We start from the raw sequence: 26,576 nt of genomic DNA, 5'->3' as shown, positions 1-26,576 counted from the left end.
TCTCCCTCAGGGCCAGGCAGGGCCCCTGGAAGAAGGTTGTGTCTGGGGGGAGGCAGGGCCTTGGAGGGGGTTTCCTGTGAGCTCTGAAAACCCCACAGCCTGGTGCCACGGTCTGGGTGCTGAAGGGGTGACAGGTGTTAGAACCAGCTTCCAATGACTTTAAGATGTCTCATGGGAATCATAGGGTTTGCTCTCCCACCTCCAGATGCTGTGGGTGTGAGGTGGAGGTGGGAAGGCAGTCCTTCCTGGCTTCAGACGTCAGCGGCTGCTAGACCCACATACCCTTTGAGGTGTTCCATCTGTAAACCCCTCCTGGCTCAATGGCCTCGCACTGTCCACAGACCCTGACAGACCTGGTGGTACCTCCTGGAAGCCAGCCAACCAGGCAGCAAGTGCCCTGGGTCCAGGCGCAGCCTGCTCTCCTCCCTGGTGGGACCATCTGCCACCCACCAGCCCTGCCAGCAAGATTCCTGGGACCGGACTGGACTGTGGGCTCCCTTTGACCAGCTGTGTGCACCAGGACCCTCTCTCCACCACGGCCAAGAGGACCTGAGATTACACCCATCTGAGGGGGCCTCTCCGACTGATGGCCTGGAGCCTCTGCTGGGCCCAGCCCTAGCTGGCTCGTCCAGATGCCCACCCCACAGGTGGCCTGGCCTAGGCTGACCTTTCCTCAGAGGGGTGCTCCCCCGCCTTGACCTGCACCTCAGAGCCTGGCCACTGGTCTGCAGAAACTGACCCCCACCCCCCCAGCCCCATCAGGCTCCCGGCTCCAGGCGTCTGGGGACAGGACAGACTCATTGGCCCCCGGGTGCCGTTCTGCTCCGTGACTTTGGCTGATGTGCACCCTTGACCAGCTGCATCCTGAGGGCTGAGCACAGGCCCCCACAGGGATCCTGGTCCAAACCCCAAGACTTTGCCCTGGGGCCAGTGGCCGGAGGCGGTCCTGTCATCTTAGCTGCGTCCCAGCTATATCTAAAGGCATCGCCAGTAAATGCAATCAAACGCACCCGAGGCTTACTTGCGTGCGAGGCCTGGCCAGGTGCATTCGGCCCCATGTCACCCTTGAAGAGTTTCTCTGGGTTGGGCCTGGGGGCGGTGCCAGATGGCAGCGGGGGCTCAAAGGAGCATGCATGCTCCCCATGGGCTGAGGACAAAGTCCTGAGATGACAAATGGGCCAGGCAAGGTGATGGTTCCCGTTAGGGGCCCTTTGGCCTCTCTTGCTCAGTGCATGTCCTTTGTTGCCAAGGCCCCAAGGCCCTGATCCACACGGGGAGCGATTCACAGACTCTTCCTATAGTCAGACGGAAACCGCGGACCAGGCCCATCCCTAGGAGTCTGGTTCTTGCAGGTGAGGTGTTTGGGGCCAAGGTTGAGTGCACAGACAGGTGCCCATGGTGCCGACTCTCACTTCACTCCCCCAACGCCGTGCGCTAGCGCAGCAGACCCACGCTGCAGAGGTGCAGCAACCCCAGAGTGGGCCCTGCAAGGCCTCAGGTGAGCCCCTTGCCCTGCCTGCTCCAGTTTCCCAGGTAGATAATGGCCAACTCCCAGGTGGGTGGGGTGCACCTCGGCTCTGTGCCAGGGCTGAATTAAGTAACCCAAACTGCAGGAGACACAGGCAGGGGAAGCGGCTGCAGACACACAGATGAGTGGTGGCCGAGCAGCGACCGGCGAGGCTTCTCCTGCGGGACGTCCTGGTAGGACGACCCAGTCTTTGTGCTCAGGTGCGCGTCTGCCAGGGCTCCTCCATCTGGCCTCTGCCAGAGGGGGCCTTCCCCTCCCTTCCCCTGGGTGCTTGGTGGCAGGGAAGTGAGGCCCAGCCCCACCTTCTTGCTGAGGGGGAGGGACAGTGGCTTGGCTGTCCCACCCACCCCACCCACCTGCTAACCTGGTTGGACAGGATTTCATTCCCAAGCAGGGCTCTTGAGCCTCAGCCTTGGGATGCCCAGACAGCTGTTTCTTAATTAAACCTTATTTTAAACATACCAAGCTGGTTAAGTGTACCCACCAGTGAGGTTTGTCACCCTGATCACTCCTCCCCTTTCTGGGTCTGTATTCTGTATCCCGAGCTTTCTTAAGTAGTAAGGCTGCCCACACCCTGCTCCTGCAGAGCGCACCCCAAGAACACCCCCCAGGACCTCGTCCCCGAACTCTACCGGGAGGACCCCGCCACGAGGGCCCCACCCCGCGGACCCCGCCCCGAGGATGCCCCGCCCCCAGGATCCCCCCCCACCCCGCCGCCCCGCCGACGCCATGCCCGCTCACCCATCAGGCCGCTGAGGAAGACGCCGTAGAGGGACAGCCCGGTGGTGGCCGCGTTCCACACGGTGCCGATGACGGCGTACAGCAGGATGGTGCCCAGGTTTCCGAAGAAGAGCCGGTTGGGCATGAAGTAGCCGGCGTCCAGCACGATGGGGGGCAGCAGGTAGAAGAAGAAGACGGTGGGCGTCAGCGTGAAGGAGGCAATGTGGTCAGCTGCCCAGACGATGCCGCCCAGCACCAGGCCCAACACGATGAGCAGCACGCTCTCGGGGACGACGCTGGTGACCTTGTGCGACAGATGGAAGCCTGTGGGGCAGGTGGAGGGCGAGGTCAGGGGCCGGGCCACCGCCCGGTGGGAGTGCGCTGGTCCAGGGTCACTGCAGCCCCGCCCCCACGGGTTTCCTTCTGGAAGCACAGGGGCTGCTCGGCCCACGAGGCTGCTAGTCTCTGCGGGCGGGCTCTGACCGGCCTCCCGGGCCTCCCTGCTCACCACTGGGCGGGGGCCGAGCCCCTCACCTCCCTGGGGGTTGCCTGGCTCTGCGGACCCACACGCCGGAGGCCTGGGAGGGGCTGTTCTGGCTCATAGGACAGACGTCTGGGTCTGTGGCCGCTTCCCTCGGGCCCTACGCGTGTGGTTCCCTCGGGGCCTGGCCCCCGGGACACCCGCCTCGGGGTCTCCCTGTCTCCCTCAGGGGGAAGAGCCCCTCCCTTACCGTGGGCAGCCCACAAGGCTGGTGAGGAGGTGGGAAGAGCGTCCTATGATGGAGTCAGGCTGGAGGGGGCGGCTCCAGGTCCTGAGGACAGGACGCCCGAGCTGGGTGGGGAGACCCCAGGGCCCCACAGCCCCCAGGCCCCACGTGGCCCCTTCCGGCCCTCTGAGCGGGAATGCAGTGCCTCGTGCCTCCGTGGCACGGCCGGCCCAACCTCACCCGGCTTGTCTCAAGCTGCTGGAGCCCATGCCCTGCTTGACGCCGGGCTGCATTTAAATCTTCCTTGAAGGACCATCCCCCCTTCCTGGCTCTCTGGAGGTCACAGGCCCCCAGGAAGAGAGCCTTCCGAGACCAGGGTCTCCAGGGCTCCCCCACAGGCCCTAGCTCCACTGCGTCTATGCGAGCTGGCAGGGGTGGGGGGGGCAGAGGGGCCCCAGGGGTGAGTGAGGCAGCCTCGCAGACCTATTGGGGCCCATTTCTCCTTCTATTCTAAGACTCAGGAAAAAAGTGAGAATTCCTATGTTAAGCCTGACATCAAAACAGTTGGACTGTTGACAGGAGAGCCCTCAGCAATGTCTGGGATAATTCCCTGTTCCATTCACTGAGGTTCTGTTTATTGAGAAACCTTCAGAGATTCAAAGCAGAGCTGTCTTCTGAGGTGCCAAGGCCCCAGCTCCGTGCAGAGCGTGGGTGTTATCCCGCGAGGCTGCCGGCGCTGACCCCGTCCCGTTTGGGGGGCTGGAGGGCCGGGGGGGATGGCCGGCACGCTGGGCCCAGGGGGTTCTGGTCCCACCCGCCCTTCCCGCCAGGCTGCCTGTCCCAAGCTCCACTCTACCCCCCGGCCTGCTTAATTATGGGGTCATCATGGGGGTCAGAGGCTGGCTCTGGAGGAGACTGCCCGAGGAGTTGCTCTTTCCCTCATGCATGGTCCCCCAAGTCTGGTGGAGAAGCAGAGTGGCAGGTGCACACACGGGACCTTCTACGAGCACCCCAGCGTCACTGACCCACTTGGTCACCGTGCTCTGGGAAGGACCAGGTCTCAGCTTGTGGAGGTAGAACAGGTTGATGCTTCTGGGATCTGAGAATCTGCTAGGGGTCCCTGCCCCCCACATGCCCTGAAGGCTCTCCGGCTCTCCTGCACCCCCAACCATGGTCGAACTCCCTGTATTCCTATCAAGTTCTGTTCTTCCTTCTGAAAATTTTCACACTGCTCAGGTGAAGGCAGCATCCCTGCTCCCCCAAAGTTGCAGGGGGGCCACAGAGCGAGGCCCCGGGAAGCCAGTACCTTGATTGACACAGTCATATGACTGAGGATTACCAAACCATGCAGGGGCACGTGTGACAAATGGCATGAGGCGGTGGCCACCCAGAATGATGGATGGCAGGTTCCCTGGAAACCCTCAGGGCTGCCCCAGCTGGTCAGCAGGAAAACAGCCAGAGGCTTTGGCCTCACTGGGGTGTCCCGGCTCACGTCTGCCTGAAGGGCGCTCTCTCTGAGCCTGGGAGGGGCACCAAGGGCAGGAGAGTGCAGGTGTCCCGCGCTGTGCACCCTGGGCCTGGCTCTGCTCACACACAACTGGGCCCGAGAACCTGGTCCTCGGCAGCACATGGCGCCCCAGATGTGGGCTCATGGGGCTGGCAGCCAGCAAGCCTGTGGCGGTGCCCGCCAGCGCCCTGGGCCTGTGGTGCTGGGCTCCCTGATGCTTTGGGAAGAGAGGGGGCAGCACCTGAAGCCTCTATCAGTCTGGGCCCTGCCGCAGACACCAGGCTTCACGGGTCCTGCATTCTAACAGCCCCCAGCGAGGTGCTGTCACACCATGACACAGTACGGGTCCCCTCCCACTGGAGACCCCTGTTCATCTGTTAATGTCCAGAGACAGCTGGCTTTATAATTCCCTCTGTCCCAGTGGGTCTGGTGCCCAGGAGCTGTGTCAGCGAAGTCCCTGGTCCCTGCCCAGAGCCGGCTGTCCGGTCCCCTCGGCTCTGGCCTGCATCTCTGTCCTTGCAGGGCTGTTGGCAGGGGTGCTTTTCTCTGGGGTAGACGCCATGCCCTCTCCTGCCCCCAGGAGTCCCCACAAACCCCAGGCCAGCGGGGCTCCCTCTCCCGCCCACCACGCTGCTGGCCACGCTGCACGAGGGGTCAAGCCTGTGACAAGCTCCTGGATGCTCTTCTTGCCTTTTCAAGGTCATGACATTGCCTCTGCAGGGACGGCCACCGAGCAGCACGTACTGCTGGGGTGTGGGCCTTCTGAGTACGGAATCCACGGTGTGTCCTCATGAGCTCTGAGCGTCACAGGCGGGGTCAGCCTTGGGGGCACGCTAGAAAGCCCTAGAGCTGGCCTCAGGTCATGTTGCTGAGTATTTAGTCTTTAGCTACAATCTTTCCCCAAATTAGAGATTCACACGGGATCCTGATTTAGTCAGTTTGCTGTCGGTGCCAAGGACCAGGCTTTTCTTTAACAGGAGGAGACTGTGGACACCACAGGCCAGGCCTCAGGCATGGCAGCCCGTCAACATAAGATCTTGTTAATTTGGAAAACGGGTGGATGAGGGACAAGCTGACTTCAGACCTGATGCTCTTGCTCTAAAGTAAGCCCTGCAAATCCACAGAAGAGGTAACTTGAGCTCTTTACTCACTGAGAAAGAAACCTAAGTGCACCCACACAGGGCGGAGGTCAGGAGTGTCAGTCCCAGTGTTTCCTGATGTTGGACACACCTTGTGCAGGGCGGGTTTCTGGAGGGCTGGGAGGCATGTGCATTTTGGTCCAGAGCTCACCCGGGATCGGACACACCAGTCGGCATCCTGGGCGGCTGAGAAACTCCGTTGGTAGATTCAGTGTAACTCGGTCCTATTCTGAGTGAGGCGTGAGCGTCTTCCCACATCTGGGGGACATTCCTTTCCTTTTCTGTGAACTGCTTGTTCACAGCATTCACTGCTCCTTCGCTGGGGGGGGGTGGGCAAGGCTGGTCACACCCTGGAGCAGGTCCTCACACCGTCCAGGTACCGTTGCTCACCTTTTAGTTTTGTTTATGTTGTTTTGCGCTGTGCAGACATCTGTTTAGGTAAACTTACTGGCCTTTGTTTTATGACCTCTGAGTTTTGTGCCTTAGAATAAGCCCTTTGTACTTCTAGGTTTCCTATTACACTTTTTAACATTCCACTTAACTTGGATTTAGCAAAGAAAATATTTAAAAATAATTGTGAAACTGAAGGACTTGCCCATCCGCAGAGAGAAAGTCTGCTCCCAAATTCCCCTACTTCTCTGTGCTCACCCCTGCCTTTCCAGCTCTCTGCTTCCGAGTGGCTGGCTTGCGTCTTCCTGCGTCGGCCGCTGTCAGGGCCAGACAGCGGGTGGTGTCCTGGGGTCACACGCGCTGCTTTGGGCTCTGAGCAAGCACAGAGGAAGGAACGGAGCAGACTGCTTTTTCCTCCCCTCACCCTGACGGGCACTTGTTTGCTTGTTTTTTCTGTCTGGTTAGGGGAGAACTTTTCCTCCTTGAGAACACCTTGTAGCAAGGATAGATCTTCACGCTGAGTCTTCTTTCTCTAGTGCTGGGGATGTCCCTTCAGTCTGCAGGGCAGCTTCCTGCAGGCTCCTCACTGCCCGCACGGCGCCCAGCCGGCCACTTGCCCTGCCTTGGCTCTTTGTCTCGGGTGTGCATCCGCAGCAGACATCCTGCACGGTCCTTGACCCTGGGGCAGAAGATGGCAGGCACCTGCCCAGCAAGGGAAGCTGCCCTCTGGGTTCAGCTGCCCCTGGACCGTGCCGCTGATTCTCCAGACTGTCCACCCCGGCCCCACCTCCCGTCCTGTGTCCCGCTGCGCCCGTGGAAATATCTCAGTCAGGAAGGTCTGAGATCTAACACTACGTGTTTCCCCCATGAAAACCCTCTTTAACAATTTCCCTGTTTCATGGTCTTCACTGGAGTGTCTGAGTTTGCGTTTACCCTTTTCTGGGATGTAAAGCTCTGTGGGGACTTCCCTTCTGTTTCTTGGGTCCCATTTTATGCCAGGTGGATCCCCCTTCTCCTTCCTACGACATCAGCACGACTGCCCGATATTTCTCTTTCCTGTGGTGCCCGACCTCACCTTCTCTGCGTTCACAGATACAGGGCAATTTTCCGAGTCAGGCTTCTGCCTCACATGGGCCCACGTATCTTCTCTTGAGCTACAGATTGGGGTGGGATGTTGCCGTCCCTGTCCTGTGGGCTGAGAGCTTGGCAGTGCGCAGTGGGGGGAGCCCTCCTGGGACCCTTGTTCTGGGCTCTCAGCTGGCCCCAGCTGGAGCTGTCCCTTCCAGGCTTTGCACATCACTGCCCCCCAGCCCCGTCAGGAGGGAGGGTGTCAGTCTCGAGTGGCTGGGGTCTCTGGTTGATGGGAATTCTTCAAGAGCAAGTCCGGCCAGCCAGACTGGTCAGGCCTGTAGGCGGCCCTCCCCATCACCCGTGACCCCTTCCAGATTGCAGCTGCATTGTAATGATCTAATTAAATGGAAGACTTGATTGATTCTAAGTGGCAATTTGCTGGTGGTTCAGCCATTAAGGGTATAATGGGCATTTTAGGAGCCCGTAAGCGGAGTTCCTGCTGGAGGTGCCCTGTGGCGTCTGGTTTCTGTCACTGGCCAGAAACCTGGATGGACACAGGGAGGGATGTGGCTTCCAGTTGGGGTGAGTCACTGCGGACAGACCCTTCCTTCCCGCGGCGGCTGTACATCATCAAGTCACTATGAAAATCACCGACACGGGGTTGGAGGTCACAGATCTCCGTCCACAGCCCGAGACCCAGCCTCTGTTCCTGCCCCACTGGGCAGCCTGGGCCTCTAGGAGGCGGGGAGGGCGGGAGGGCAGGCTGCCCACCACAGTCCCCATCACCAGAACACCCAGTACCTCGGTCCGCGGCCATGTGCTCAGGTAGGCTTGGCCTCCAAGACTCCAGCGGTGGGTGGGAAGACCCCAGTTCCTCCCAACCCTTGTTTGCTTTACTCCAGAAGCAGAAGGATCCAGCAAAGGCAAACCTGAGCAGTAGCCCAGAGCACCTCCTCGGGACCCACACCTCTGGGGTCTCCACATCTGGGCCTGTCCCCGAGCCTGAGCCGCAAACAGAGAGAAAGACCACATGCCATCAGGGAGGCCGTGACCTTGGGAAGCAATTAGGTGGTGCAACCTTCCACATCAAAATTCCTGTGCATTTGCTGGGGAGAAGCCAAACCCTGCAGGCTGGAAGGACGGAGAACGTCTGAGCCTTTGAGGAGCCGCTGGCTTTTCCTGCATGCCTCGCTGAGGGAGAGGGTAGCCAGGGGCCCAGCACACACACCACCCATGTCGTGTGGACACGCAGAACAACAATGGGGACAAAGCTCTGCAGGAGGACAGCGGCTCCCACAGCCTTGAGGAGCGGCCTCTGGTCGGTGTCAACTGCAGCTCAGCAGATACTTGAGGTGCTAATGCAGAGCACGTGGTGCACACTCCCAGGACAGAGTGACAAGGACAGCAGAGGACGAAGCCCAAGCGCCAAGAAAGTGCGGGCCACGGGGTGGGCGGGGCGTGAGGTGGGTTCCCGGGCTCCCCTACCTGCTGCCTGGGACCTTCCAACAAGGACACGTTAATGAAGCGACTTCCAAACCCACAGGTGACTGATCGCTGAGGCAGGGGGAGTTACAGCTAATTAAGCACAGACGCCCGGCTGAGGATGGTAAGGACAACAGAACACACACTTTAGTTGTAATTACAAACCCTCAGACTGCTGTGAAAGGTCAGGAGTTGCCAGCTTGCCAGCCAGTCGTTTCCACAGTAGTGGGTGCCGGGGGCTTGGGAAGGCCATTGCTGATGGGTGTCACGCCCCCTCGGGACGCAGCTGGGCACCCGGGGTCAGGCCCTATGTGGCCACCGCCTCCAAGGATCTCTCAACAAAATTCAGCTGAGTCCACGCAAATGCAACAGCACAGTAAATCCTTTGGTTTTACTTTAACATGTATGGACCTTGGTGAATAAACGCTGCCTGATGGAGTAACCAGACCGAGCAGTGGACACCTTCCCAGAGAAACAATGGGAAGCACTTGGGCACACACAGGGGGCCCACGTCACTTAGTAGGATGAGCAGGTCAGGGTTGGACCTGAAATGTCCACACACTCAGGTCCACAGACATACAGACACACAGACATACAGGGATGCGCGCGCGCACACACACACACACACGCGCGCGCGTGGGTCCCCAGCACTAACTCTCCAGACAAGTGTGGGGTTCCTCCAGCACTTTCCCAGAACAGGGCTGCCTCCGAGCCCCCTCCCCACCATCCATGAGGAGAGGAGCAGACCCCCTCACTCTGATCGCCACGCCACCTCACGAGGCACCAAGGTAGGAGTTATACTAAATGTGTCCGCTGCCAAGTGCAGGGCAGGGGGTAAAGATATTTATAGTGTCCTCAAATATTACCTAGCTGACCCCACACCCCCTGCCTGCAAGGATGTTGCGGATGAGTGCTCAGAGTGATAGATGAGCCAGCCTGGCCTCTCCCCAGGGGCAGCCTGCTTCCGGGACCCTGAGCAGAGCTTCTGTTCACAAACCACAAAACACTTTAAACATTGCAGGCTTATAAAACTCAAGCAAACTTTGTCAATTTTTTAATTAAAAAATGAAAAGTGTTAATAGCTTCCTAGGAAGCGTCAGATTCTTCAATTCTGAGCCATCGTGCACAACAGAAGTGAGGACAGAAGGAAGCCTGGACCCTAGCCAGCTTCAAGCACTGGAGAGAGACCCAGAGCAGCATTTTGATTTAAAGCAAAAGCCTCATCCTGTGTTCAGAGGTGTCCACCCCAGAGGCTGTCCCTCGTAGGGCAGGCAAGGCAAGAACTCCACACGGCAGGTGTTGTTGATAATCTCACATATAACTGTAGACACTCGTAGTAATGAACAGTAAGTGTTGTCGGGTGGACCCAGGAATGAACGTCCAGGTGGACAGTGTGTCTGAGCTGAGCAAGAGCCAGAAGGCCGCCCCACATCAGTGTCCTTCTTCCTGAGCACCCTCCCGTCCTTCTCAACCCTCCTGTGCCAGGCTGCTTCTAAAGTGCTCTGAGTATGAAGGATCACATGCTTTAAGCCTTGCTTTCTTGTGATTTCATGTTTGGCTCTAACTAAATAAAGATTTGAGAGCAGGATCTGTGACAATTATAACTTTGGGGCCGGACACTGGGTGGGGGGGGGGGAGTAGACACATTGCACCAAGTATCCCCAGGGAACAACAACCTAAACACAGTAGAGAGACGGAAAGAGACCCTGGAGGGCTCCAGCGCTCGACGGAAGGGTCGGCAACAGGCCAGTGCCCTGTTTTCTTTTTTGTTTGTGTTTGTTTTTCTGACTTCCCTGTTCTTTATGGCTTTTTCCTGAGGACAGGCCCCAGCCAGGGTTGTGCAGAGCAGTAAAACTCAGAAACCTGTAGTCTTACTGGATCGAGAAAGCAGAGGACAGGGATGGGGGCAGCCGCAGCAGCTGGGCAGCATGAGGCCAGACCCCACATTCTGTGCATGAACTCTTTCCAAATTCCTGGCTGACCCCTGAATTACACAGGAGAGAGACAGGTCCCAACCTCGCGTCACCACAGGGGAGTTCCAGTCCATTCCTGGTCAAATGGCAATGCAGCAACAACCACCACAAAATCAATGCTCTCCAGAGGAGCATAGCAGAATACAGAGTCTCTACAATGCATGAGCCACAGCGTCCTGGGAACAACCCCAAATTACCAGGGAATATGAAGAACCAGGAAAACGGGACCCATATATCAACAGAGATCTCAAGATGACCCACATGTTGGGTTTAGCAGACAAGGGTTTAAAAAGAGCTACTGTAACTGTGCTCAAGGGTGTTAAGGAAAATATGCTTGTAATGAATTTAAAAATAGCAAATCTCAGTAGCAGAAAAGAACAGGAGTTGGCAAATTTTTTCTATAAGAGCCAGATAGCAAATTGTTTAGGCTTGGGGGCTACCCAGTCTGCTCAGCAGCAGCTCAGCTTTGCAGCCATATTGAAAGAACGGTCATAACATATACAGTAACGGATGGACACAGCTGTGTTCCAAGAAAACTGTATCTACAGAAACACGTGGCCAGGGGCACCCGGGTGGCTCAGTCGTTGGGCGTCTGCCTTTGGCTCAAGTCATGGTCTCAGGGTCCTGGGATCGAGCCCCGCATCGGGCTCCCTGCTCAGCAGGAAGCCTGCTTCTCCCTCTCCCACTCCCCCTGCTTGTGTTCCCTCTCTCGCTGTGTCTCTCTCTGTCAAATAAATAAAATCTTAAAAAAAAAAAAAAGAAACATGTGTCCAGCCCTTGGGCTGTAGTCTGCAGACCCCCGAAATAGAAGAAATTTAAAAGAACCAAATGAAAATCCTGGAGTTGAAGAGTTCAATATCTGAAATAAGAAATTCAATAGATAGGCTTAACTGTAGGCAGAGATGAGAGAAGAGATCATGAACTCGAAGTTACATTGGTGGAAATGGTCCCACCTAACAAAACAAAAGATAAAAAAGATAAGAAGTGAGCAGAGCGTCAGTGGCCAGTGGGACAGTGTTGAAAGGTCCAATATGTGTGTAAATGGAGTCCCAGAGGTGAGGACAGGGAGGATGGGGGGAAAAATCTGAGAAAGTCATGGCCTCAAATGCCCCAATTTGGCAAAAGACATACATTCATAGATTTGAGAAGTCCTTCAGGCTGGGTTTCTATTTGATTTCCATTTCTATTGATCAGTCTTCAAGTGAACTTGGAACAGGTCTGAGAAGAACTGAGGGTCCAGGGCAAGAAGTGGGGGTGGGGGAGGGGCCTAGAAGCTGCCGGTCAGAGGTGAGGTGGGGAGAGCCGGGGGAGGGGCTGGGGCCAGGCCAGGACCTCAAAGGCCGGAGGGCAGAGGCCCGAGCAGAGCCCCAGGGGTCAAGCTGACTGTCCTGAGTGCGCGGCCCGCTGGGCACGGCTGCATAAGGAAGCTGGTGCTCGGCTCACTGAGACCCTACGTAACAAAACAAATTCCTCGAGCTCCAGCGGCGACAGGCACGGGAGCCCAAAGAGCAAAGGCGCAGGGAAGGCGTCCACACCGGAATCACACGGGCCCCAGCGCCCTCCCTCCGCTCAGGATGTGGAAGGGGCCACAGAACGGATTTCGTGACTCTGCTTTCACAGGAGGAGGGCGGAGGAGGCTAGACAGAGCAGAAAAGCCTTCTTCTTCAGAGTTTACCTTAATCTCGACCTGGCGGTTGGCTGGAGCTTTGGAGACTGACCCTAAGGAGCAAATGCACCGGAAAATCCACGGAAGCAAAGATACAAAGACACTTCACTCTGGGGTGTGGCCGGGGGCTGTGAGGGGCCCTGGAAAGGCTACAGGGATTTTGTGAACAGATCCTCTGTAGGGGAGCAGGTCGAGATCTTAGTTCCCTTTACGCCTTCACGTGAAACTTCCAGTAAAGCCATTTCTCTGAGGACACCTTTTGTGCAGATAATGTGTGGGCGAGGTGCCCAGGCGCCGTAAAATGAGCCCGTGCCCACTCCCGTGGCTGCCGTGGCGCTGTGGACACACATCAGGGCATTCCTAGCCCCGGCCCTGAAGCCAGGGCTTTGTCATGGGCCGCTGCCCAGACACACAGCAGCAGGAAATGACAGGGACTATCGACTTTTGATACTGATGCAGCGCTGCAGGAGGACAAAGGGCTCCCCAAGGTGGGAAGACCACAGGACAGATGCCCGCCCGAGGGCCCGGCACAGACACCAGGTCTTGAGGAGAGCCGGACTGACGGACGTGGGCAGAGGGCACAGCCGGGACACCCCCTCGTGGGCGTGGCCTTGCACCCCCCGCCTCCCGTCACCCGCCCCAGATGCAGGAGGGTCGCTGGTGAGGGCACGGCCTGCTGGGTGCGCTGGCGTGAGGGGGGCCTTGGGAGCAGCGCCCGCGTGCCGGGCCCCCCAGCGGAGCAGCACCTCCACGGCTTCTGTTCCCAGGGACCTTAGCAAGCTATTATTATCTTATCCCTCTGGACTTGGTTTCCTCATGGTGAGATGATCGTCAAGACCTTTCTGGGATGTTGTAAAATGAAAATCAGATTCTCCTAAGGAACATGGATTGAGTGCTTCTTCCCCAAGCCCGATGAAAACTAAAAGGGGAGATGTCACTTATTTTCTGTATTTTTAGTTTTCTGGTCGGGCCAACAGGAAGGAGGGATATGAGGGTAGTGGATGCGGGTGCCCTGGGGTCCGCACTCCCCAGGCGGCCATGGAGTCCTGCTCCCGCGCACGTGGGCCCGGGTCTGCTGCTGGGTTAGGGTTAGTGTCTCCGGCACAAATCCGTGGCTGAAGCACAGAAGCACAGATGCGTGTGAGGACAGGCCGGGGGGCAAGCCTCGAGTGTTACCATCTGCACCCACGGAAGAAGGGTTGCACCCTCGATGAGAAAGTACGTCCAGAGATTTAAAAACCTCTTTTCAAACATGAGAGCAGAAGTACTCAGTGGAGGAGCTGAAAGATGAAGTTAAAGAGCTCTCTCAGAAGATAGAGGAAAAAGACACGAGACACCAAGCGCAGGAGGGAACCCCTAAAGGGAGGAGAACAAGGGCCCAGGGATGTTCACTCAGAAGGAGTGGCGGCTGCAGCAGCATGGGCGCACACAGCCCCCAACTCGTGTTTCCGTGCTTCCCGGGGTGGAATTCGATCTGCCCCAAAGCACACCATTAGAAGCAGCCAGGAGGAGTGGGGAAGAGAGGGAAGAGAGCCCATGTGAAGCACGGGGCAGGGGATCACAGCCTCGACGCCGACTCTGGAGGGACCCGGAGTGGCGCCTCCCTCCTTTGGAAGGGAGGTGACCTCCAGGTGCGCCCAGGGGCCGTCAGGCTGCTCACGATGCTTGGTTGTCATCTGCCCACTGCACAGCCAGTCCCCAAAAGGAACAGGGGAAAACCCACATTTGGTGGGGGATGAATCTGCCAAACAGAGGTGTTCCCCAAGACAGAAGGCACGGGATTCAGGAGAGGAGGTGCCCGGTGTGGGGGAGGGGGCAGAGGGGGACTGATGCTGAGCTCCGCAGACACCACGAGCCTGGGAACTTGCTCACCTGCCCTGCGCAGCAGCCTGCTGGGAGTTTGGGGCAGAATCACTGAAATACATGGAAAACTATGTCAACAAAAATAGTTACTAAACAAAGGTAAAACAAAAGGCTCTACTGGAAACGGAAAATGGTCCCATTTCTCATGGCTGTGGAGACAGTTCATGTAGTCATAACGAACAGCACTGAAATTTGGGTGGAAAATGCCAGAACTTGGAAAGCATGCATGTGGGGGTGGGGCAGGCTTTCTGGGCTATCTCCTCTGGCCAGAGCCCCACAGCTGGTGAGCTCACATCACAACTCCTGCCCGCCCTGTGCACCCACATGTATGGTCCTGGACACAACAGCCCAACATATGTCAGCAAAGCCAGGGGTACAGGGCGAGCATGCTGGGTGGGGAGGGGGGGAGGGGCAGGGGCAGGGCTGTTCCCAGATGATGTGATCCTCTGTGCAGAAAATCCCAATGACAGCAAGGCTGTGGGATATACAAAGTCACTTTCCTATAAACAGACAATGAAGGTATGGAATTTAAAATTTAAAACACAACGCCATTTATATCAGCACCAAAAAATAAAAAATTTTAAAAACCACCTTTGGTATGAATCTAACAAAATATGTACAGGACCTATATGAGGAAAATTTCTAAACCTGGATGAAGACTTCAAAGAAGATCTGTATAAACGGACAGATATTCCATGTGCATGGATAGGAAGACCCGACATGGTCAAGCTGCCAGTTCTTCCTGGCATGATCCGTGGATGCAATGCAATCCCAATGAAAAATTCCAGCCAGTTATTTTATCATATGGAGAAACAAAAGACCCAGAATAGCCGACACAGCATCGAAGAAGAACAAAGTCCAAGACTCACACTTCCCGACCTCAAGACTTGTGATCGAGTCAGCGTGGTGTTGGTGACAGAACGGACAAACAGAGGAGCGCGACAGAGTGCGCAGAGACAGATCCACAGAAGTACAGTCGCTGATCTTTGACAAAGGAGCGAAGACCCTCCCTTCCGCAAGGGATGCTGGAACGGCTGGGCGTGCACAGGCAGAATATGGATCTAGACACAGACCACACAGCCTTCACAATAACGCACTCAACATGCATCACAGACCTCAGTGTAAAATGCAAAGCTAGAAATCTCCTAGAAGATAGAGTAAGGGGAGACCTGGGTGACCCGGGTTTGGTGGTGACGCGTTAGATGCTCCAGCGAAGGCACGATCCATGAAAGAAGGAACAGAGAAATGGACCTCGCTAAACATAAAACCTTCTGCTCTCTGAAAGACAGTGACAAGAGAACGGGAGGGCAAGCCACAGACTGAGAGAAAATATTTGCAAAAGACACATATGATGAAGGATCTGTATCCCAAATACACGAAGAACTCAAATCTCAGTAAGAAAACAAACTACCCAATTGAAAAATGGGCTAAAAATCTAAGCAGACACTTCAGCAAAGGAGATATGCAGGTGGAAAGTTAGCATACGAAAAGATGCTCAACATCATACATCACCAGGGAATTGCAAATTAAAACAACAAGGTACTACTGCACATCTACTGGAATGATTAGAGCCCAAAACCCACCAATACCAATACCAGAGTGGTGGGAATGCAAAACAGTGCAGCCACTTTGGAGGACAGTTCGGTGGCTTCCTGCAAAACTAAACACACCCTTGCCATATGACCCAACAACCACACTCCTTGGTATTTACACGGAGGAACTGAAACCTTATGTCCACACAAGAACCTGCAAATGGACGCTTACAGCAGCTCTATTCATAGCCAGAACTTGGGAGCAACCAAGATATTCTTCAGTGGGTGATGGATAGACAGGCTCTGCTGCACACAGACAGTATCATCCAGCACAAAAAGAAATGAGCTATCAAGACAGGAAAAGACACGGATGAATCTTCAATGCATGTTGCCAAGTGAAAGAAGTCAATCTGAAAAGGCTACATTCTGGAATGCTCATACAGTAGGGTTCCAACTCCATGACATTCTGGAAAAGGCAAAACTATGGAGGCAGTAAAAAGATCAGTGGTCGCCCGGGAACAGGGCGAGGGAGGGATAGGGTAGAGCAGGGAGGATCTTTAGGGCACGGAAAATACTCTGGATGATACTATCATGTTACATGTTTACGTTATACATTTGTCCAAACCAGTAGGATACACAACACCAAGAGTAAACCCCCATGTAAACTATGTAAAATAATCATGTATCAATATTGGTTCATCAATTGCAACACGTGTGTTATACCAATGTTAACAAGAGGGAAACTGTAGGTGGGGGAGAGGGTGGGTATGGGGAACTATTCACTTATTTTGTAAATTTACACCTTTACTAAAAATATTAAGTCTACTAATTTTTGAAAATCAGCATTGCTGACACTGTGGTAAGTGTGCCTCTTGGGGGGGGTGCGTTTGCACCGTGATGTGGCCTTAGGAGGCCAGGCCAGGGACAGAGCCGACAGCATTTTAAGGATGAGGAGTGGGAGGCGGGTAGGCCAGGAAACACGCTGGCTATTTGCCCTGAGGGAGAACCAGGTGTGAACATCCTGCAGTTTTATGCCAACTGGTCTGCGGTCTGTCATGGTTCTACCGCACTCACATGCTGCAAGGTTTCGGGAAAGTTTGTTCAGTTTCACTGTAAAGGGTGTTATTGTGAGTGTGGGTGTGAGCACGCGTGATCGTGAGCTGTGTGAGCAAGCACGAGTGGCTGTGAGTGTGAGCACGCGTGATCGTGAGCTGTGTGAGCCAGCACGAGTGGGTGGGTGTGCACGTGGGTGGGCAAGGGCAGCAGCGTCTCAGGAACCAGCGGCTATCCGGTGCCATGTGTGGCACACGTGGTCGTGTGCTTCAGGTGCACACGCTAGTCGGAGGCGCCCACCTCGGTGGAGACCTGCAGGCTCCTTTGCGAGGGGTCAGGTGAGAGCTGCTCCGAGGGAGAAGTGTGCCTACAGCACAACAACCACGCACCCCTGCCGGGACCTGGGTGTTGGACACCGTGCACGCTGCAGGACCCTGAATGCGCCACCCGTCCCCCCCGTGGTCCCCCCGCTGGGACGGAGGCCCCCCAGAAACAGCCTGACACGTGTCCGTCCCAGGACAGGAGCTCTGTGGGAGGTGACAAGGTCTCCGTGGATGCTTGACCCGCAAGCCCTCAGCAGGGCAGACACATGCCTCCATCTTGGCACCATGTACACCCTCCACGGGCCCCGGGGTGGCCGATCCTTGCGGCTCTGATGGGCAGGAGACTCGGCTCCAGGTCAGGCTGCCTGAGGAGCCCAGACCCTCCCCAGCTCCCTTTGATGAAGGCACAGAGCACATTACCAGGAACGAGGACCTTGTTTCTGGAAAAGCAGACAATTCTCTTAACTTCCCGCACTTAGGCATTGGGGCCTGGCTCTGTGGATTTAGGCTGAAAACAGCTAACTGTGGCCCCGTGGGTGGGGGGGCAGGTCGCTGGGCTGCAGCATGACGGCCCCAGCTCCACGCCGGCAGCCACCCCCAGGACAGCTGGCCTCCCTCCTGCTCCTCTCCTGGGAACGGACACGACCGAGCAGAGATGGTGCTTGGCTCCGTGCTGGCCACAGGACGGGAGTGCGGCTCAGGGTTGTAAGGACACAGGGTGTGCTCAGCAGCACGCCAGCACCTGGCACTCTGCTCTGTAGCGAGGGACTGACCTTCCCAGCCACGTCCAGCTCCCTGACACTTCAACTAACCTTCAGATCATGAGAAAACCAGGATTCTCAGCAGAAAGCCAGAGGGAGGGACGTCAGGGTCAGGTGCCCCTGAGGGCAAGTGGGAGCCTCGGGGGAGGGGGAGGTGCAGAGACACAGTCCCTTAGTCTCCACCCCCTGCACCACCGGAGGATGCCCCGGTGGGGGTGGGAGAGGGTCCCAGAGCCCGGGCCTGGGGGTCAGCTTTCCCGACCCCGAACTGGTGGTCAGGGGTCGCAGGGGCCTCACTGGTCCGGCAAGAAGAGCCCACCCTCGTCCTCGGGCGGCTGGCCGCGTGTGCCCACCCTGCCTCTGCCGGTGCCTCCCGTGGGGAGCACCTCAGGTGAGCCAGGGCAGGTGTTGGGCCACGACAGGCTCCTCGCAGGCTTCAGGGACCCAAATACCGGGTGCAGGGCAAGGCTCATGCTGGCCCAGGGCTGAGGGCACCTCAGCCATCGGAATGTTCTTGGCATCATTGAGTTAATGAGTAAAGGGTTTTGACAACAGAGGCTGTATTCTCAACACCAGGGGCCTCTCAGAAACTTACAACTGCCTTCCTTCTCCAGTTGATCCCCAGCAAGGTGAGCTCTACAGGGGAAGGTAAATGGGGGAAGGCTGAGCTTAGACCTGCCACACACCAGCAGAGGGTGACAGAGCCCTGGCGACACGCGCACCCCTGAGCCCTGCTCCGCTCGCTCACCATATTTTTTAAATGGTGGTCGGATGACCCCCACCCCAATCCTAGCATCACTGTGCTGGAGACAACTGGAAACACCAGCCCTGGCGCAGGAAGGAACAAGGTATCAAGGAAGAAAAGGTAAACTAATGGCCAAGGTTTGAGGCACACGTGTGCAGGGCCAACAGCCAGCCACAGGGTGGTCCCCCTAGGCCTGGCCAAGTCCACAAGACGCCCCCCCTAGCTGAGGACTCAGTGGGTAAAAGCCAGCACCCACCAGGACAAGGCCGCAAAACCATTCCATCCAAGGACAGGTGAGGACCCGGAGGCCGCGGGTAGCCGGTGTGTGCGCCAAACGCCTCTCTCCCTGGGCACCCCAGAGCTGGCTGGGGTCCTGGTACATGTGCCCATAGCTGACTGACCATCTGGGCATTGTGGTTTTTATACAACTATTGTTAGTTGACCTGTTATTATGACCGGGCACCGTGCAGGGTCATCACTGTGTCCACAGGACATCCGCTGGGCACCTTTTAAGCAACCTTCATGCATTTGTGCACCTGCTTACGTCCACCCTTGTGGCCACATGCAAGGGAGATGTGGATGCAGGCCACGTCCCTGCTGAGGAGGCCAGGGCATTGGAGGGGAGAGTAGCTAGCCCACAGCAAGGCCACCATACATCCCTCAGATGCAGCAACGGACCAGGCAGGAGCCCCAGTGCAGGAGGCCCTGGAGTTGCATGCGGCTGTGTGATGTGGCCAGCCTCCAGAAGCCTGGCTGGGCCGTGGCTGCTCAGGGATGGTGAGCATCGCTTCCCTTCTGCTTCCCACCCCGACATCCTCAGGCGTGGTTCCTGGCCCCAGCCTCACTCCCAGAGGCTCTGATTCAAGTTGTCTGGAGCCGGCCCTGGGGGGCTGAGCTGGACCAAGCACCGCTGGTGTCACCAGGCTCCCCAGCTGCCTGAGAGAAACTGAGGCCAGAGACTCTCCCACTCCAGGCTACACAGGCAGTGGATCCCCATCTGGATCCTCAGCTGAAGGAGCAGGAGGAAGGCATGAAGGCTCCACAGGACGTGGGGAAGGGCAGCGGCCCCCCATGCACACTCTCGGCACGCTCTGTCACAGGCACGACCCCAGCCACCTTCTGGGGAATTGGCCTCTGTGCAGAGAGGGGCTGTGGCCGCCCAGCCCTGCTGTTGAGCACACCTATTCCCGGGCCTGCTCTGGGGGGCCTGCTGACTTCTCGAGCTGGAAAGGCCTCTGCGGCCCCACGACACAGCTCTCGGTGGGCCCCCTCCACTGGGATGGCCAGGGGGTGGCTTCAGCTCCCTCCTGCACCCACTTCCTCAGCCCACTCCCCTGAGAGCCCAGCTGCTCCCGCGGGGGTTGGGCAGGGAGCTTCCCTTTGAGACTCTGTGCCCAGGGTTTGACAGCCAGTGTGGAGACTCCCTTGGACCGTGTGTGTGGGGGGGGTGACGATAACTTGGCCTTTGCCCAATGTCCCCTGAGCACCTGCTGGGTCTGTCCACTCCTCCCTGAACCTCCATAGGGAGTGTTGGTGTTACGGAGGCTCACAGGGTACCTCACGACCCCAGAAAGCAGCCCTGAGACTTTGGTGTGTGGGGAATCGATTTCAGATCTTCAGCCACAGGCTGCAAAACCCTCAGACCTCAGATGGAGACTGCACACAGGGCAGGACACACACGCGCACCTGCACGTGGACATGAGGCGCAATGTGCACCTGAGGTCCCCCTCCTGCAGTGCTGTCCTGTTTGGGTCTATGTCTAGCTAGTGGGCTGAAGGTGACCTGCACTGAGCAACCAGCATGTGAAGGCTAAGGGGGACCCAGGTCCACGGCACCCCACCAGCCAGGGCTTGTTAAATCCCAGAAGAAACAGAACCGCCGGGAGCTGGTGGTCTTCCACCTTCTGCGTTGTTCCACAAGCTGTCAGAAACAAGCATTTCCAACTTCTCACTTTGCCTTTGCAAGAAGAAACCCTTCCCCAGCTGAGAATTCACAAGCAGTTGGACTTTAGCATGATAGCTCGGCAGGTGGTGAATTCACTGAGGCTTCCTGATTCGCCCAGGAAAGGGAGAAACAGGACCCAGCCCTCCCCCACACGGCCCTGCACTCTTTCTCCCCGGGCACTGGGTTGTCCCTGCCCCCAGAGGCTGGTGGTCCCGGCAGGGGCTCGCTGGATGCCTCCCAGAGCTGACACACCTGTGCCTGGAGCAGAACGTTCCACTGGGTGAGGGGAACCTGGGAAATGACTTGGCTCAACCCCCCACCCGAAAAGTCCACACCTGCCAGCAGGCCCCCAGCCTCCCTTGTCAGCCCTAACCACCTGCCATTGCAGCCCAGTGACCCTGAGCCCCACGGGGGCCCCCTGGGCTGGTGCTTCCCCGTGGACCACCTCCCCCCAGCCCCTCTCACTCTGGCTGGCCCCCTCCCTTCCTGTGTGGCTCATCTCAACTGTGCCCCTGATGGGAAGCCGACACCCCAGCCACAGTCTGACTCCTCAGCCTGGACTCTGACCCCCTGTGTCCAGCAAACCATGGGGCTCTCAATCCCTTCTAGAACTGATGAATGAACACTTGGGTTGTAGGGGTAGGACTTGAGACACAGCTCCATGGGAAGTCCAGCGTGAGGCCGAGGCCCAGGCCGGACCCCTGACCCGACTGGGGCATCTTGCGTGACCTAGAGAGTGACCAGCACCAACACCCATGGTCACCCTAGCGGGCGGTGTGTGCCAGGCAGGGCAGGGCCGGCAGGGCGGGGGCTCCAGGCAGGGGCGGCACCATGCACACTCAGCCTCTCGGCCCCTCCCCTGCCTAGTGGTTCTCTGCCCCCTGGGACGCTGGAGGCACGGAGGCCAAACCACAGTGGCCTGGCAAGGCCCTTCAGTGCTCAGACGTCTTGTCTCATGGACGCTCAGAGGGGAAGGGGGAAGGCCTTTAATCTTTGAGGTGACCTTAACCTCTGCTCAGACCCTAGAGCACATACACACTGGTTTTCGACTTGTTTGTTCCGAACATGTTTAAGGGAAGAATCTTATACAATGAGAGGGATTGTAGCAGCCCCTGGGGAGGGCTCGGCTCATGGAGTGACAGGTCTGAGCTGCCCTCACCCTCCCTGGAGTCTTGTCCGTCTCAGTGGAGACATGCGCACCCTCGCCCAGAAGCCTCCGTGGCCCCTCTTCCCTGTGACGCGTGTGACTGATTGCCGTGCTGGTCCCTCGGACCTCACCTACCCCCTCCCCTGGCTAAACCCCACACTGCTCCTCAGACACACCCACACACACCCGCCTCAGGGCCTTTGCACTGACTGTTCCACTCCTGAAAATGCTTTCCCCTAACCCACAGGGCTCACTCCCCTTCGCCTGCCCCTTCACCTGCGCTATCCTCCATCCCTCATTTGTTGTTCACTACAGTACATGATGCCATGTATCCTGCGGCATGATCTCATTTGTCTGCCCCCCCAGGAACCTGCCCTTGTCCCGTGGCACCTGCCCTTGTCCCGTGGCACCTGGTCCCGTGGCACCTGCACTTGGGCTGTGGCACCTGCGTCCCGTGGCACCTGCCCTTGTCCCGTGGCACCTACGTCCTGTGGCCCAGAGCAGCATTTGGCGCTGGGTGGCACTGATGTTTTTGAAGTGAGCACTGAACTGGGGAGCACTCTCCCAGCAGCCAGAGAGGTAGCTGCTAAAACTCAAGCGCTTGGAGACTGCATTAATCAAGTCAATCAGTCATGCCCCCAACAGTGGTCCCTGCGCTGATGGTATTGACCTGCCTGGGACCCAAGTTCCAGGCTCAGCACAGGAGTGTATGAGCCGGCAGCCATGCGGGTAGGCACCCGAGTCCCTGGAGCCGTCCAAGTGAGCGCCGCGTGGGGTGAGGCGCTCCCCACCCTCAGCCCGACACACCCTGGGTGCTCTGGGCAGATGCTGGCCCTGCTTTGTCCTGGTCTGCCCCCTGCTAAGGGTGTTGTCTGCGGTGCAGCGCTCCCAGGAGGCTGTGTGGCAGTTGGGGAAAGAATTCCGGTAAGGAGTCTCTTCCCAGGCCCAGAGCCTACATGGTCTGGATGCAGCTTACCGATGGAGGAGAAGCGGGCCTTCAGGGCTGTGCTCAGGCTCTCACCCACCCGTCCATGCAGCTGGGCGAGAGCGGCGCGGGCAGGCCAGGTGCCAGGCACGGAGGGCACGACACAAACCAGACACAGCCCCTGCCTTCACAGCACTGACCTCGGGTCCTTGGGAGTAGGGCTGGGCTTGCATGACGGGGTGGAGTCTGGGGAAAGCCACCTAGGGTAAGGCCACACCAGCGAGGGTGGGGGCCCACCACGCACCCACTGGGCTGCCCTGCTTCCCTGTCCTGACTGCCCTTGGGCCTCTGCCGCCTCCCCCCTCACTAATGGTGTACCTGCCCCCCAGCCCAGAGGCCCTTGGAGCTCACCATCCCCCAGTCGCGCAGGCTCTGCAGGTAGGGCTGGGGCGGGGAGGGGCCAGGGCAGCACCTGGGCTCACTCCTCACCCCTTCTCCGCCGGCCTGAGCAGAGAGAGGAGACAGAAGACGAAGATATGAAGCAGAGATAGGGAAGGGGTGGGAGATAAGTAAGGTCAGGAAGGAAGGCCAGAAGGCAGCGCAGGGGCGAAGGTGCAGGGTGGGGGCAGAGAGCCGCCCAGCGAGGCACCCAAGCGGCCCCAAAGTTCTCGTTGGTGCAGAGAACAGGGACCCCAGCTGTGCCCCCACGGCCCAAGCAGGAAACCACCCAGTCGGGGCTCCGCAGGGCAGACAGGTTGGGTAAGCAGGCTCTGCTCAAGACAAGCACCCAAGACCTGGAGACTCAGACCCAGTGCCTGAGAGCAGCCAGCAGCTGGACTTGGAGCCAGGGGCCCTGTGCTCCTGGGAAGAGGCCCGTCCCAGGACCCAGCCAGCCAGAGCCAAGGAGCCCTTCTCTGAGGGAAGCTGCAAGCACGTGCCAAGGCAGGGCAGGAGACGGACAGTGGCGGAGAGACCTTGGTCAGTCCCGTCCCTCGTTGGCTGAGTGCCACCCCCATCCCCCAGTGCACAGCTCTAGGTAAAACTCGCTGCCAGATGGGCTTTGGACATTGGGGAAATGCATGGTTGGGAACCCTAACTTTAGACACACCCAAGCTTCAGACCCCAGCTCAGGGACCTGGCAGGTGTGGCAGGAAATCTTTTCTCCAACCCATAGGGACACAGAGGAAACCACAGCCCCTTCCTCAAGGGGCAAGAACGGCGGGGGAGGGGGGTTTCCTGACACATCTGCCAAGAAATAAAGTGTGGGGCTGAATGCGGGCCAGGTCAGGAAGGCACAGAGACAGGTCTCAGGCGACTGCGGTCACAGAGCACTGAGCGTTCCCCAGAGAGGCTGACCTGGGTCCAGACCCCACACTGGGGCTTGGAGCCTTGGGAATAACACCAAGACTCTCTCCACTTACAGGAAGTTGGCCCAGGAAGAGCCTCCCCAGGGAGTCCCTTCCATGAGCAGGCAGGACTGGAGGCTATCAGTACTTCCCAACCTTTGCCCCTCTTTCCTTGGGTTATTTCAGTGTGATACCTGAGCTCCAAATGCCTATGGATTATTTACAGCCTGTGGCTAATTCCCCCATGGGCCTTCCTGAAAAGGGAGACTTTACACCTTCAGCATGGTAGAGGCTCTTGGAAGGGCCCTTGGTTCTAGGCTTTGGATGATGGGTCTTAACTCCAGGCCCACTGATTGCATCTGTCCTGCCAGGACTGGGGGTCCACTAGGGCCCACTGACTCATCTACCCTTGGGAGGATGGGGCCTACTGGGGACTCCTGTTGCTCACACTGTCCTTCTAGGTCCTCTTTTTCCAGATCTCATGCATTCCTTCGAGGGGAGTAAGGGAAATCCAGTGGAAGCAGGCAGGAGGGCATGATGGGGAGTGCCCAGGAACCCAAACGAAAGAGCCGGACAAGGGTGAGGCTCAGCACCAGGGGCTCCTGGTCCTAGGATCAGAGCACATTAAGTCAAAACCAAAAGCTTCTGGTTTTAACCCCAGGAGGTAAACACCATCCCATGGCTTCCCCCCGCAGCCTGGGAACATGCCTGGGCCAGACGCCCAGCCCCCACAGCTGTACCTCAGAGAAATACGTGGATTAGGTGGGGGTCTGGGTGCCCTGGGTGACACAGCAGAGGGTGTGGATGGAGTGCCAGGGATGTCCCAGGCCGTCGGTCCATGCGCCACCCCCCCCCATCAAGGGCACAGTCACAATGATGGGAAGGGGCTTTGGAAGCAACAAGAATTGGGGCCCAGGATCACAGGGCCCGGAGGCTCGAGAGACTGGATTGATAAGCCGGCAGTGGCATGTCAAAGACATGATCCCAGGGCTGCACCCTGCCTGGAGCATAACTAGGGGAAGGCACTTCCCACGGAGGCACAGCGCGGGTCACAGGCTCTGGATGCTGCACACCTGGCCCTGGGCCCCCCCCCCCGGGCGCTCTTCCCCCAAGACCAGGGGTGACAAGGGCTTGCAAAGCCCCAAGGGCACCGGCGGAGGTGACCAGGAAAGACCACCTCGCCACCACCCCTGAGCCCCCAGCCTTCCAAGCCAGAGGGCCCATCAGCCACGGGGGTCCTCCTGGGGTGTTTCCACCTGGTTTGAGTGGGTGGGGTGTGAGCCTGGGCTGCCCCCTTTCCCAAGAGAGGCTGTGGTGGAGAGAGCAGAGACATTCAGGCTCAGAGAGTGAACCCACCACTTCCCAGCCGGCCCACGTCAGGGGTGCCCTCGCCTCCAGCCCATCAGCGCCATGAGCCCACTTCCAAGACATGTCCGCAGCCTGGGTGTCCTACCAGCCCACACACACCGACACTGCCCCTGACCCTGGCCTCTGCCACTGCAGCCCATTCTGCCCAGGGCTCTCCCGATGGCTCAGGCTTCCTCCCAGGCAGGATCTCGACCCCCTCACCGCTCCCACTCTCTCAGGAGGCTCCTCCCCGATCCGACCCAGTGTCCACCTCTCACCCTGGACCCACTGGGATGTCAGCTGGACAGCTGAGCCATGTCTGTCCCCTGGAATCCCCTACCTAATGCCTGGGAATAAAGGGACCCTGTCAACCTAGAACTACCCCCTCCCCCAGAATCCCCTCTGGTGCCCCTCCTGTCCATTCTTTGCCCAACGACCAAGGTAATAGTCTCAGAGCCCAGGTCTGTTCAAGTCCCTCCCCTTTGTGCCACCCTGGGTAGAGATCAAAGTCCTCCAGGGTCTGTGGTTGTGCTGGTTTGGCCTCCTCTGGCCTCCAACATTCTAACCTCTCTCTTCCCCCAGAAGTACTGTCCTATAACCCTGCCACCCCCGGGGCTCTGTCTCCAGAAGCTGCCTGGATCCTTACCCCCCAGGAGGCCCTTCAACCAGTGCTCCACAGCCTCGCGACCTCTGCACGGCCAACGTGGGTCGCTGAGCCTGCTGCTGGCCCAGGCTTTGGTCCCCAAGGAAGGTCCGAGGATAGAGAACACAATTAAGAGGAGAAAACCCAGCCTGGCCCAAGGCCCGAAGGGACCTTGGTGCAGGAAGCTGCAGATTCAGGAATCCCCAAGGGCCCAGAAGAAGGAACTATACCCCCGCTCAGGTTCAGAAATTATCCCACTGCAGGAGGGCCCTCAACTTCTCCCGTCCAGCAGGCTCCACCTGTGGGTGGGCTCCCTGGCCTTCTGAATTTCCTAAAGATACAGTAACAGGCAGGGGCCCCTGGAGTCCCAAATGCTTACAATAAGCCCTTTGCTGAGCCCCAGACACGGGGTCTTAGGGGCTGGGGGTCCATGGGCTCAGCAGCCACACCTATTTCTCACCCGTGCAAAGGTACTGCTTCCAGCGGTAAACCCAGACTCCTGGGCCAACTCGCTGGTGGCCATGACCCTGCCCTCTGGTCTTTCTCTGTCCCAAGCTGCTTGAGGTGAGAAGCTGCCTCAACACATTTGTGTTGGTTATTGCGTGGTTCCAGGGTCCACGGCAGGTTATACGTAGCTGGAAGAAATCTGACCTCTGCAGCGCAAGGTGGGATGTGGACTAAAATGAGCACTTGAAGCCACTGGTAAGACATTTGGCAAGTGCTTGGAAACGCATAGAAACCTGCTTTTCTTCTGTTTCTGTGTC

At 57.9% G+C, this 26,576-nt stretch overlaps 1 protein-coding gene across 2 annotated transcripts in view; it reads right to left on the bottom strand.

Annotated features, from left to right (window-relative positions):
* Nucleotides 1–26,576, bottom strand: part of SLC9A3 (solute carrier family 9 member A3) — a 47,116-nt gene that overhangs the window by 17,125 nt on the left and 3,415 nt on the right. For both annotated transcript variants that reach the window (XM_025867509.2, XM_025867510.2), the window contains exon 2: nt 2,270–2,572. In XM_025867509.2, coding sequence (XP_025723294.1) covers nt 2,270–2,572 — 303 coding nt within the window. The remainder of the gene's footprint in view (nt 1–2,269; nt 2,573–26,576) is intronic.

The sequence above is a fragment of the Callorhinus ursinus genome, unplaced genomic scaffold (genome assembly GCF_003265705.2).
Source record: "Callorhinus ursinus isolate GAN/ISIS: 27379988/994484 unplaced genomic scaffold, GSC_fseal_2.0 scaffold3, whole genome shotgun sequence".
Lineage (NCBI taxonomy): Eukaryota > Metazoa > Chordata > Mammalia > Carnivora > Otariidae > Callorhinus > Callorhinus ursinus.
The sequence above is the reverse complement of the archived record's forward strand: the minus strand, read 5'-3'. Positions and strand labels throughout refer to the sequence as shown.